General features: G+C 32.3%; 2 protein-coding genes across 2 annotated transcripts; one reads left to right on the top strand and one right to left on the bottom strand.

The window, feature by feature from the left end:
* Positions 1-6257: 6257 nt before the first annotated feature.
* On the bottom strand, positions 6258-7296 carry LOC149401246 (uncharacterized). Its single transcript, XM_089613232.1, has 2 exons — positions 6603-7296; positions 6258-6495 (listed from the first exon to the last, which is right to left on the bottom strand). Exons 1-2 carry the CDS (start codon positions 7279-7281, stop codon positions 6461-6463), a joined length of 714 nt encoding a protein of 237 aa, XP_089469358.1. The 5' UTR covers positions 7282-7296; the 3' UTR covers positions 6258-6460.
* Positions 7297-13086: 5790 nt separating this feature from the next.
* On the top strand, positions 13087-13917 carry LOC149401245 (uncharacterized). The gene has a single exon (XM_089610635.1). The coding sequence runs from the start codon at positions 13087-13089 to the stop codon at positions 13915-13917; it is 831 nt and encodes a 276-aa protein (XP_089466761.1).
* Positions 13918-14675: the final 758 nt, after the last annotated feature.

The following is a 14675-nucleotide window of genomic DNA, read 5'->3' as shown; positions in this document are numbered from 1 at the left end:
ACTTTCTTTGATTGGTATTTTTTTTTTTTTTACAATTGGATTGGTTTGAATTTTAAAAATAAAAAATTATCTATCAAGTCAGATTGATAGACATGAAAAAATTGACCATTCCAATTTAATTGCATCCCTATCTAATGTTTAATGATGAAAACTCTTCTATATACAAGTGAATCAAACAAAGAAATTATCAGTGATTGATCCGTCGAAGTGCGAATATTACATAGTTTATTACATATTATACATGTATGATTAAGTATGTATTGTTAAACAAAAAAAAAAAAAAACCCCTCTCGGATTTCAATTACAAAAAAACTCTCTAAGAATCAATTTAATAACAATAATCGGATAAAGGTTTTTATTAAACGATGTGAAGAGTTTCTACTATAAAATGGGTTAAGAAATTTGAGATTACGAACATCGCATGACTTTTGAAAATGTATAATTTTCAGATAGCATTATTATTATCACCATAATTGGATATAGATCAACAATGTGTTAGTTCCTATACATAGAAGACAAAAATGTACATTCAATTTTGCTCGTGTAGTATGCTATTATAAATTATGAAAAAAATCAATCAATGGTGGTCCACCGACCACCCTCTGAAGAATTACTTCTAAGTCAGAAACATATAAAACTGTGAAATACCAAAAAAATTGGAGTTTACCACATTGATACCTGTAAAGAATCCCATGATGCAAAAAACGGTCCGACCCAATTAAAAACATCATGAAAATCAAAAGAAAACTACGGTTTACTGCAATCCTAAATAAAATTATAAATAAAATAAATTAAAAATAAAAGTAGCTTCTTATTTTATATTATCAAGAGAAAATCAAATAATTTTTTATATTATGAAAATCTATCGGTTTCTTTCCCGGAAAATCCATGGTAAACTATTAGAGTAGATGATATACCCATAAATCTCATGGTAACGGTAAACGATAACTCTAACCTTGCTTCTAATAGTCTACTTTTATCGGGACCCTGAAAGACGATTAATTTATGTTAAGTCAATTTATGACATCGTTTGACATAGCTTTGTTTTTTTTTTAAAAAGTGCTTTTAAAACTGTTTTTTTAACTGACAGGTGTTTATAAACTGTTTATAAAACAGTTGTTGCTGGTAACAAAAGCTGATTTAGCGTTTGGTAAAATAAATATATTATAGTAAAAAGACTAAAATAAACATGTTCTAAAAAAAAAACTCTCTTATGTATCCTTTATGAGGATATTACAGTAATTTGTATAGTAAACTTAAAAACACTTTTTCTAAAAGCTAGGAATCGTAGCTTTTCCAACTCATGTACAAAATCTAAAATCGTTTTTAAAGTTTTTTGTAAAAATAGTTTTGCCAAACACTAGATAAACAGTTTAGTTTATTCTAAAACAAAAACAGAGCTTTTTAATCTCAACCAAACGCAGCCTATAACTCCACTGTTTAACACGCATGAGCAAAAAAAAGTACTTATCAAAAGCTAAGAAAAGGGTAAGCAAAATGGCTAATTTTAACTTGCCAAGTCTAATATTTAAAATCCATGCATTACAAGTTTTGCATACAAAAAGCTAATTTTAGGCATGTTGCTGTTGGGCACTTCACAAAATACTTTTCAACTAAAGAATAAATTTCAGAATTGAAAATTGATGTACCAGCCTAGTATATAAACAAGAATAATTAGATGGACTAGCCAAGTTAAAACGTTGAGATTGCATATTAGCCAACGTTTATATTTATTTTTGATAAATAACCAATTTCGCTGACGTGACGTTTCAACCAATATTTTTATGTCGGAAATACCCCTGATGCAAACACGTTTTATTTGAAGAAAAAATCATATGAATAAACATATGATTATCCAAATATATTGCATGATTTCAGGGATTAATATCAACAGATTTTGTGAAGTAGCCAAATATATTGAAAATATTTATCTCTTTTTTTTTGTCTTCATTTGTTATTGGTGGTGTAGGTGATATAGTTATTATATGTCATTATTTTGGAAAGGAAAATGATGAAAACAAGCCATTATTTTTGTCAACATGAATAAAAAAAAGAGGGGATTTGTAAAGAATATATTTTTTAAATTTCGTAGAATAAATCGAATAAATGATTCAGAGTGGAGCGTTGGACAGAAGGATCCATAATCCTTTGCTGCCAGTGTCCGGAACCAAATCGCTAGTCTCGGCGGCAACGGACGAGAAGAAGATGAAGAGTGAGTCGGTGGTGGTGAATCCACCTCCCGCCATCCGAGAATCTCGAGGACTCCCTAGAGTCGACGCTTCCCTCATCCTCGGCTTCCTATTCACCGACTCCTCTACCATCGCTGAGCTCATGCTCATGGATGACTTGGCGTCGCTCGTGCTCAACCGCGAAGTCAGATACACGACTCGACGTCGCTCGTCATCGACCACGAAGTCAGATTTGAGCCGCCATTGTCGAGTTCATGCTTGTGTATGACTCGTCATCGCTCGTCTTCAAACACAAATTCAAATCCAATTAAGAACAGTAAGTCTCCCTCTCTCTCTCTCTCTGTGACATGGAATTGCTTTTTCGGTGAAGTCGAGGTGTTCGATTTTTCTACATCGATCGCTAGACCCTAGACCCGATCAATAAAACCACCTAAAGCGAAAAAGAGGAACAAAATTTCCATCATTACAACATTTATCTACTTTAATGTTAGTAAATTTGTGTTGATGATTACTAAAGCGGGAGACAAAGAGGAATGGAATATCAAACATTTATTTGCGTTAATCCGTGTTAATTTGTGTTAATGCATGTTAATTCGGTTTATTTATGTTTATTTCGTAAGTAATTCAGGTTACTTCAGAATTATTTCATGTTAATTCGGAATTAATGCATGTTAATTATGTTTATTCGTATTAATTTCAATTTTTTAGGAGAATTGGCGACTCTATGTCTCCGGTTAGAGAATTGGCGGTTCGAGACGGATTGGTGGTGAAGATCGGCAGAAAATTGCGCAAGTTGACTTGGCGTTGAAGACCGGAGGGGAAGATCAACGGTGAAGATCTCGTAATATCTTCTTAAATTTTTTTTAATTTATTAATGAAAGAGTTATTTATTGTAATATTTTTCATCTATTTATTTATGTTTGTTAACTAATTTATATTTGGTAACCCTTCATTTGAAATGAAGGGTATTATTGTCTCTTCAAGTGGGTTTATGTGGTTTATTGGTTATTGTACAAAATAAATCTAACGTTGGCTATTTTGACAATTTTTATGTTTCAAATTGACTATTATACTCAAACTCCCTATAAACAAAGGGATCAAATTTTCTTACCGCATGACTATACCTAATCGGTAGATGTGGTCTGCTTATTAATCGCGGATCAGCGTAAAAATAGCTAATTTTGCACTTACAACGAACTTTTTGTCACCATCAAGTATTTTTCTTCCCCGATGCGCTTCTTTTTCAGGCTTACTGCGAGGTAAGGATTTCATATCTCGTCAGATTCAGGATTTCTTAAAAAATTGTGGGTTTTGAGTTTTATTTTCTCCTGTATTTCTACTTGATCATAGTCTATTTTGGTTGATTTTGAGTTGATTCGGATGAGTTTGAGTTGAATTTTGTTTATATTGAGTTTATTTTAATTTTAGTCTAAACTATTGTTATCAATTTAGTTTGTTTACTTTATTCTAGTAGATTTTTTGTTTCATTTTATGGATCTAAAAGTTAACAAAATATCGAGATTAGACCTCAGATTTTAAAAATATCCAAAAATGGACTTTTGTCTCAATTTCGGACACAAATACCATTTTGAACAAATAAACTCATTTCACTTTCAGTTTCTATCTTCTCAATCTCTCATTCAGTCTTTCACGCTCGATTCTGACGTGATATAACTAAATTCGACGAGATACGAGGGAATCCGAAGAGCTATGATGACCTGGAATGACAAAGTTTCACGTGAATTTTACTTTTTCGCTTAAAATGCAAAAAAAAAAGTATGAATTTTATCGTATAGCATCATACATTATCGTACACTATCGTATATTATCGTACATTATAACGCAATTTCATTTGTATGAATTTTATCGTACATTAAAATTATAATGTATCGTATCTCATTGTAATATATCGTACACTATCGTACGACATCGTATATTATCGTACGTTATAATTATAATGTGCCGTACAGTATAATACGATGAGATACGATACGTTATAATTTTAATGTACGATAAAATTCATACAAATTATAATGTGCATTATAATTATAACGTACGATAATTGTTTCACCTCATACAGCATTCCATTATCATTAGTCGCTAGCAGAATATCATCTACATATAAAACAAGAAAACATATCTTACTCCCACTAACCTTTTGGTATATACATTGATCCATGACGTTCTCTTCAAAGCCAAATGAAGTGATGACATCATGAAACTTTAAATACCATTGGCGGGAGGCTTGTTTCAAACCGTAAATGGATTTATTAAGCTTGCAGACTAAATGCTCACCATCACTAGAAGAGAATCCTTCAGGTTGTTTCATGTAAACCTCTTCCTCTAGATCTCCGTTAAGAAAGGCTGTTTTCACATCCATTTGATGTAACTCAAAATCAAAATGGGCTACTAATGCCATAATTGTGCGAAGGGAATCTTTCTTTGAAACAGGAGAAAATGTATCCGTGTAATCGATTCATTCTCTTTGAGTAAACCCTTTGGCTACAAGTCTTGCCTTATGTCTTTCGATGTTGCCTTGTAAGTCTTTCTTTGTTTTGAAGACCCATTTGCATCCAATGGCTTTTAAACCATCACGCAACTCGACGAGATCCCAGACTTGATTAATTGCCATAGAGTTCATCTCCTCAATCATTGCTTTGTGTCATAAGTTAGATTCTTTAGAATTTACAGCTTGTGAAAACGTTTCAGGATCATTCTCGGCTCCAATGTTGTAGTCCGTCTCTTGTAGATACACTTCATAATCACTAGGAATTGCTGATCTTCTAACTCTAGTAGATCTTCTTAATGTTGCTTCATTATTCTCTTGAGGATCTTGTTGTACAATCGGATGTTCGATTGGTTGTTCAACATGATCTTGATCAGCAACTTGATCTAAAGGGTCAGCATTATTAACTTGTGGAATCTCAATAACTGGTTGTCTTACACACGATTGAGTTTGAGGGGTGTGTACGATAATCAGTCTATCACTTGAACTAGAAGGTTCAGCTTCATTGTTATCTAATGCAGACACTGAGTCATGCAATTGGTCACTCCCACTAATCAAGTCATTCTCAAGAAATTTTGCGTTTCTTGATTCCACAATCCTAGTATTGTGAGATGGACAGTAGAATCTATAACCTTTAGACTTCTCGGCATATCCAATGAAATACCCACTTATAGTCCTAGGGTCTAGTTTCTTTTCTTGTGGATTATAAATTCTCACTTCAGACGGGCATCCCCAAACGCGTATATGTCGCAAACTGGGTTTCCAACCTTTGAATAACTCAAATGGCGTTTTTAAAACAGCCTTGGTTGGAACTCGGTTTAATATATACACAGCCGTCTTTAGTGCTTCAGTCCACAAGAATTGAGGAAGTTTTGTTTTACTCCTCATACTTCTCACCATGTCCATTAAAGTTCGGTTTCTTCTTTCTGAAACACCATTCTGGTCCGGAGTACCAGGCATAGTATATTGGGCAACGATCCCATGTTCTTGAAGAAACTTCGCAAATGGCCCAGGTGCTTGTCCATTCTCAGTGTATCTACCATAATACTCACCACCTCTATCTGATCTCACAATCTTAATTTGTTTACCACATTGTTTCTCTACTTCAGCCTTGAAAACTTTAAAGGCGTCTAAAGCTTCATCCTTAGAACGAAGTAAATAGAGATACATATATCGTGAGAAATCATCTATGAAAGTGATAAAGTATTTTGGACTACTTGCATCCATGTCAGGACAACAAATGTCTGTATGTATGATTTCTAACAATTCAGTACTTCTCTTTGCACCCTTTTTAGTCTTGTTGGTTTGCTTTCCCTTAATGCAATCCACACAGGTCTCAAAGTCGGTAAAATCAAGAGCACTAAGTACTCCCTCATTCACTAACCTTTTAATTCTCAAAATGGAGATATGTCCCAATCTCCGGTGCCACAACAGAGAAGAATTTTCATTCATAATACAACGCTTCAACCCAGCAGTAACGTTCAAAGAGCTATTAGCGTTTTGCAGTGTAATTGAATAAAGACCACCAGACAGTGTACCATAACCAACAATTTCGGATTTATTTAATAATGTAAAACCATTATCCGAAAAGTTAAAGCCAAAACCAAGAGGTACAAGTCTTGAAACTGAAATTAAATTCCTTGAAAAACTAGGAACATAAACGGTCTTTTCTAAATGCAAAATAAAGCCACTACTTAACACCAAATCGCAAGAACCGACAGCCTCCACATGCGAGCTCATCCTACCTCCTGAAAGGATGTAGTGCTCACTTCCCACTGGCTTCCGTAGGTTTTGCATACCCTGCAAGGTATTTGAAACATGGATTGTAGAACCAGACTCAATCCACCAAGTATTATGACCAACATCAGTTAGATTTGATTCATAACATACAAACGAAAGTTGAATACCTTTCTTGTCAAGCCAATTTTTGAACTTAGAGCATTCTTTCTTCATGTGTCCTTTCTTCTTGCAAAAGAAACACTTTGACTCTTTCTTTATGTCCAGTTTGACAGGGATCTTGCCTTTGTCTTTGGCACGATCTTTCTTCTTCCTTTCAGAGAAAGTCAGATTCACTTTCTCACCCACTTCCATAGCCAGCCTATGTTCTTCTTGAACACACATGGTCATAAGTTCATTAATTGACCATTTATCTTTATGTGTGTTATAAGAAATCTTAAATGGACCATATTGCTGGGGCAGAGTGCACAGAATGAAGTGAACCAGAAAGGTTTCAGACATTTCAACTTCCAACGTCTTTAATTGGGCCGCAATATCCCTCATGCGCATGATATAATCACGCATACCTCCTACTCCAGTGAGCTTCATGGATGAGAACTGCATGATAAGAGTACTTGCCAAAGCCTTATCTGAAGTGACAAATTGATCGTCTATTGCTTTCATTAAGAGGCGAACTATGTCATATTGCTCAATTGAACCCCTAATCCCAGCAGATACTTTGGTCTTTATGAACATAACGCAGAGGCGATTAGATCGCTCCCACTTTTCATAAAGATCAACCTGATCTGGGGTACTCTCCTCAGTAATTGAGGGAGGTTCAGGCTTTCTTATGGCATAGTCAATATCCATCCATCCTAGTTGAAGGAGAACTCTCTCTTTCCAGACCTTAAAATTGTCCCCTTTGAGTTCAGGAACATCACATTTAACATCAGAGTAACCTACAGTTTGACTAGCTGCAATTTACAGAAATTAAGCATGCTTATTAAAATATGTTTTGAAGAAAATAACTATATCATGATTTACCAATGCAAAACATATGTTACTCAATGAATCTAGAGACATAAAACTTGCCTGTGGGCTAAAGCTCTAATTCAATTAGATTCACACGATTATGATAAAACTGTCAAACTATGTTCCTTTTCCTAATACCTGTGGGTTAATTAGGAAATATAATTTGATATTTTATCCTAATTAATCATACAAATATTACAAAATTCCTGTGGGTAGATTTCATAATATAACATATGATTAACCACAATTATAATTTTAATGTGATTTTAATTCTAAATATACAACCTAGATTAATTAAAGATGTTGTGGCTACTCTCTAATTAATAAAGATCATATTAATCACAAAAATAATATAACCAAAATAAATAATATTGTGCTAGTCATTAAATTGCCAAATGTTATATGTGTGTCTCAAATAATAATGAAATTATACATCATATAACTTCTAAATAAATGACATATTAACACAATATAAATTTAAAACTAAATATTTGCATACCGATTCTAAATAATGCAAATAAAATTAATAACATGTATCAATTTATTTTATTTTCTATATAATATGACACCAAATCACATAAAAATAAATAGATAAATAAACATATACATACAAAACAGTGTAAAAAACTAAATGGTATATGTAAAGCAATAATACATATAACCCTTAATATATATATATATATATATATATATATATATATATATATATATATATATATGTGTGTGTGTGTATAACACAATAAATGAATTGAACAGCTTGCGCACATAATAGTATTCATGTCAGAATGTGTAGCAAAAGTAAAAAACAATGGGTACACGTACGTAAGCAAACACATTCAAATATGCGTGCGTAAGCAAACAGATTCTTCAAAGGGCATTGTAGCGAAATAGCCAAAATGAAACTATAAAATTTGTTTTTAGCCTATGTTTCATAACTTTTAGGGAAATAGCCAACATGATTATGTGACAATAATTAAGGTCTTATTTACCCTTATTTATTAATAAATTCGTCATTTTCTCTCTCCTATTTTTTTCTACACTTTTTTTACATAAAAACTTCAAAAAACCATATCTATCTCATATGAACTCGAAATTGAGTGATTCCAAATCCTACGGATTTCGTGACACCGAGATCTTCAAAAATAGATCCATTGTGTTTGATGAAAAATAATGCTTAATACCATAGATGTAGAAAAATCTACCTTAAATATGGAAATAACTGAAATTTTTTGAAATTATAAAAAAAAATAAATGCAAATATAAATATGATGCATTGAAAATAATTTCTATCAAACACAATGGGTCTATTTTTGAAGATCTCAACGCCACGAATTTGTAGGATTTGAAATCACTCAATTTTGAGTTCGTATGAGAAAGATAAAATTTTTTGAAGTTTTGATGCAAGAAAAATTATTTGAAAAAAAATAGGAGAGAGAAAGTGACGAATTTATTAATAAATAAGGGTAAATAAGACCTTAATTATTGCCACATAAGTCATTTGGCTATATCCCTAAAAATTGTTAAACATATGCTAGATCCAAAATCACATGTTTAAAGTGGCCTAATTAATTACAAATCTCTTCTTCAAAAGGGAAAAGAACGACATAAATTTATTTAACGACATTTCCTTATTAAAACTAAAACGACATGTCGTTTAAGATCGTCTTCTACACCCATCAAACCATATTTTGACCCGCGAACACGTTTAAAAAACCCGACGGTTTCTCCATCATTTCTCCATGGTTTTCAAGATTTTAAAGCCCAGAATTAATAGAAAAACAATTTTAAAAGGATTGGACGTATTAGTTTTTCAAAACAACGTGCAACATGAAAACCCCAAGAATGGAAAAAAATAACATCACCATAAACAACAAGGCAAAGGTTATGGAGGCTCTGATACCAAATGTAAGAACTTATTACACATACTAAAGGTGTTCTAGCAACATGAACACGTTAAAGCGAAGCGAAAAGGATCGGTTTACCTCCGGCCATTGTTGTGTTTTTCCGGCGAGCTCCGGACTCCGATTCCGGCGAGTTGCTTTGAGGATCTTCTAAACTCTCGCTCTCACCCTTAGATGGCGTTGGTATTCCGAATGTGTGAGTGAGTTTAGGGACCCCAAAACCGTCATATTTATAGGCTCCAAACCATCAATGGAGAATATTGCAATCCTTTAATTAAGGGATTGCGATTTGATTTGCGACATTAATATGAGCGCGATTTGATCATAATTAATGAGTTTATATGGACCATAATAAGTGGAGATTATTTCCATATAAGAAAATATTATTTCATTAAGAAATAATCTTACATTTGTTTCTAAATATTTCGTAGTTTATTATTTTTTGTAGTATATATTTGATAACGGTTACCTATAATATTTGATAAAAACCATAGTATATCGTATGCGGCATACAATTTGCCATTAAAATCATAAGCGTGACTCAATAACAGTAAATAAGATTTTAACTACTTGTACTTCGTAGTTTATTATCTTTTGGGGTATAGATTTGATAACGATTACCTATAATCTCGATAAAAATACCATAGTATATCGTATGCGGTGTACGATTTACCAATAAAATCATAACTGTGACTCAATAACAATAAACAAGATTTTAATCGTTAGTATGAACTACCAAACCGGTGCAGAATGAGTAAGGCATAAGCTCTCTCTCTAGAGTACTAATAACGTGCACGAAGCCAACGACACAACACACACGTTATATATATATATATATATATATATATATATATATATATATATATATATCTATCTCTCAATGTATAATTATTATGATATTTAATTTTCCGGCACAAAAACGTAATTAAAATTAGGTACCATCAAGCGATAAGGAAAAACTTAGATAAGAACGAACTTTTGTTATTGCAATGTACAACGTCTAATACCAATTACTATTTGTCTCTGTCAGTGTCACAAGCCATGAGAGAAAAATTTATCGTACTTATATCATTTGCATATGCAATTACTTCTGTGACTTTGATTTCCATATTCAAGGAAATGAGCCTCTTGATCAAATTTTAAAAACACACACACAGAATAACAACTAAAGTTTTAGGTATTGGCACGAAATAGCTAAACTTGAGTTACGTTTACGTTATTAAGAAAAAAAAAAGAGAAAAAAAGGAACAAGCAGAGTTACGTTATATTGATTAATTTGTAATTTTGATGGAATAAACATTAATTTATCTAAATTTCTGTCTTACGTTGTTTTTAGTACAGGAAAATAATTAGTCAAGCCCGAAATAAAGATTCCTTATACTTAAAAAAAAAAAAAAATCCCCTTCATGACATGAAAAAAAAGAGGTCCCATTTATAAAACTATATTGATTATATTCTGGTCATATCTGTATTATTATCATTTTAGTTTTTATGTCATATGTCCTAATTTTATTTTTAAATTTACCGAAGACAACATACATCAATATTTCTTAAGTGTATAGAAAGTTGAGGAGGAGTTTGTTAAACTTGATTAATTGCAATATATTTTTGAGATTAAAGTTAACCTAAATTAAAACATCCTATCCCTGATTAAGCGTCTTTAATCAAGATAACCTTATAGAGACTAATTAAGATAGAGTATATTTATGTATGATAATCGACCGAATTACATTTCTATGCTTATAGTCGCATTCCTCATAAAAATCATGCACATTGTTTTCAAATTACCCTTAATATAGAAAATGCGGTTTTATGATGCATTTAGGCCTAGGTTTTGTGGAGTTGATTTATGATGCATCAGTTCGATTCACTTTAGCCATCCTCTTAGCCATCGGTACGATTTCCAATTTGAGAATTTATGAATGGAGGATTTAGGGTTCGAGTTTCTCAGTAGCAGATAAACCATAACATAACATTAGGTATTTTCACTGATGAAAAAATGGGTATGATAATATAGTATGATAATATATCCAACCCAAAACTTTAAGTATTTTTTATCGTTATTTTCTCTTTCCAAAATTTATGCAATTTTAGAACTTAGACTTCTTACTACGCATGTACAATCACATAAATACCTGAAATTCTTGCTAAGCCGATAAAATTCCCACCACTGCTGATAGGGGGGAAATAGTTCCAATAAGTAACAAAATAACCGTCGATATTATAACAGAAGTATGACCTCCTCAATAATTTTAGACCAAATTCTAATAAGTTGGATTTAATTCAAAAGTATGACTTCCTTATATGTTTTGGTACATAAATACCCTCAATAAAATATCCTTATAATTTTCTTTTGTATTTACTTATGTTATTTACTTAATATATTTGCATTTACTATATTCCCTCATTTGTCATTACTTATTTGACCGTACTTGAAAAGCTCTCTCTCTCTCTCTCTCTCTCTCTCTCTCTCTCTCTCTCGTTCGTAGTTGGGTTTTTTTTTTTTAATTGCTAAATACTCACGGAAGCAAGGTTTGTTCTAATTTTCGTTCAATTTTGTTCATTTTCGTTCATTTTTGTTCACTTTAGGGTTTAGAAGTTTTCATTAAAGAAGTTTTTCATTTTTGCATTTATTTTTACTAGGTGAAGTAAAAAAATGTATTCTGTTGTAAATAATTGGTATGCTCAAAGGTCAAAAATATAGGGTAAATTAAAGTAAAAAAATATGGGGTAAATAATTAATTACCCTACACCTAACTTATTGACTAATGTACACAAATTTTACTATAAATACATGATGATGGTGAAGGGAAAATTCATCCCTAAAATTCCTACAAATTTACTCTCTCAATTACTCTCCATAATCTTCTCCTCTAAATTCTCATCTCATTAGTGTTTAAAGAGTATTCAATTCAAGTTATTCATTTGGTTTTATAACACGTTATCAGCACGATCACTCTCGTCAAGATCTATTCGGAGGTATAATACTCTAAACACTAAAACTCGTATAACTATTATTTATTGTATAACACTAGATTACTATACACAGGAGGCTCTGCCACCTTATGGTAATATGATGTGATTTACAATATTTTTAACTTCGTTAATGTATAACATCATAATACTATATACATGGAAGGCTCTGACTCCTTATAGTAAAGTGATGTGAACTAGATCTTACTTGTAATTAATATCAATTTTCTATATACAGGAGGCTCTGCCACCTTATAGAAAAATGCTATTAATTGCAAATTTATTTTAACTGCTCTAATTAATATTTTACTTTGATTGGCTATATCATTTCAATACTCGTACATATACATATTGTTTATTACACATTGTTATATTTAAATACAATAATTTTTACCACAAAATTAATAAATACCCAACGGTATTATTACGGCTATAAACGGCTATATTTTACCTTATAAATACATTTCTATTCAACTCATTTTTAACCACACAAAATCTCAAATTTTTCTACCTCATACATATTTTTCTCTTCTCCTACTATTTTTCGGTACAAGCTCAAAATGTCTCGCTTACTACTAGTCTTTATTGCCATATTTATTGTAATGTTTAATGCTTATACTTTTACCATAGAAATTCCACCGAAAGAATTTTATTTCGTTGTAGTAATGTTTGGATTCATGTATTTATTTTTATTCCTTACAATTCTTGTAGACTTATATGTCTTTAATTATTAATCTAAGAAATTTTATATTTCATAATAGTTATCATCATGGCAAATCTCGTCAAGCTCGATTTCAGTCCTCTAGACATCACATGCCAAAACTACATGCCTTGGAAGGTGGATGTTGAAATGCATCTGGAATCTTTGGGTTTACTGGAAACAATTTCTAAAGAAAACACCTCGTCAAATATAGACAAGGCAAAATCTTTAATTTTTCTTCGTCGACATCTTGACGAGGGACTTAAAAGTGAATACCTCACCACCAGAGATCCAAGTTTACTCTGGAAGGAGTTGAGGGATAGATATTTTCACCAAAAGGAGATCATGTTTCCAGTATATCGTGATCAATGGAACGCTTTACGATTCCAAGATTTCAAAAAAGTCAGCGAATATAACTCTGCGATGTTCCGAATAGTATCTCATCGGAGATTTTGTGGAGACCAAGTGACAGATCATGACATGCTGGAAAAGACATTCACCACTTTCCATGCATCGAACGTAACCTTGCAACAAGAATATCGTGTTCGAGGATTTACGAAATATTCTGAACTAATCACTTGTCTTCTAATCGCAGAGAAGAATAATGAATTGCTGATAAAGAATCACCAATCCCGTCCGACAGGTTCAAAAGCGTTACTTGAAGTAAACGTTGTCAACTCCGAAGAACCTGAACAACGAAACTATATTCCGGGTCGAGAACGAGGTCGAGGTCATGGTCGTGGTCATGGTCATGGACGTGGATACGGACGTGGTCGAAGTGGTTATAATCATAACCATTCTTACAATACCACGAAAGATTATCATAAGAAGCAGCAAGATGAAAAGAATCACGATTATCCCCACAAAAAGGGAAAATATCCCAAGTACTTCCAAGGGTAGTGAAGATGTTTGTCATAGATGTGGCACAAAAGGGCACCGGTCTAGACATTGCCGTGTTCCTCAATATTTGTGCAATCTATATAAAGCATCCTTGAAGGGGAAAGAAAGGGAGGTCAACTTTATTGACCAAGAACCTTTAGATGACTTCACTCATCTTAATGCTTCCGACTTCGATGGTGATCTTGTGCACACTGTTGCTGATTCTGCTGCTTTCATAGAAGACTGCTAGATTAATGATGCATGTATGTTTTTCCCATGCTTGGAAATGAAGCAAAGTCTAATATTTTACCTAGCTACTTATATATAAATATGTATAATATGTGTAATATTTTTCAAGACTATGTAACACATTAGTATTATATAATATAAGTACGTCTTTCTCATTAACTTTATTTTTGTTTTAATATGAAGTTATCATATGGAAAAAGCAAATTGTGAGGCGAACCAAATGGTTGGTACTGGAGAAATTTGCATACCGGATAGTGGAACAACGCATACTATTTTGAATGATAAAAAGTTTTTCTCAATGATAAGCCAACGAAAATTTTTGTGAATACAATATTAGGTCCTGTAGATCTGATTGAAGGTATTGGTAAGGCAAATTTCACACTGCCAAATGGAACAGAATTCAATATAAATAATGCTTTATTTTCACCGAGATCCAGACGAAACTTGTTGAGTTTTAATGACATATATTCTCATGGATTTAATACTCAGTCTATGACTGAAGACACCATGAAATATATGTGTCTTACGAC

The sequence above is a fragment of the Urtica dioica genome, chromosome 4, assembly GCF_054948205.1.
Source record: "Urtica dioica subsp. dioica isolate 48M chromosome 4, U.dioica_male_clone48M_v1_H2, whole genome shotgun sequence".
NCBI classification, from domain to species: Eukaryota; Viridiplantae; Streptophyta; class Magnoliopsida; order Rosales; family Urticaceae; genus Urtica; species Urtica dioica.
Note: the sequence above shows the minus strand (reverse complement) of the source record. Positions and strands in the feature narration are given on the sequence as shown.

Coding starts and splice junctions, on each gene's coding strand:
- LOC149401246 (XM_089613232.1), bottom strand. CDS start 7,281: ATGGATATTGACTATGCCATAAGAAAGCCTGAACCTCCCTCAATTACT. Junction 6,496..6,602: donor AAATTGGCTTGACAAGAAAG/GTATTCAACTTT, acceptor AATACCTTGCAG/GGTATGCAAAACCTACGGAA.
- LOC149401245 (XM_089610635.1), top strand. CDS start 13,087: ATGGCAAATCTCGTCAAGCTCGATTTCAGTCCTCTAGACATCACATGC.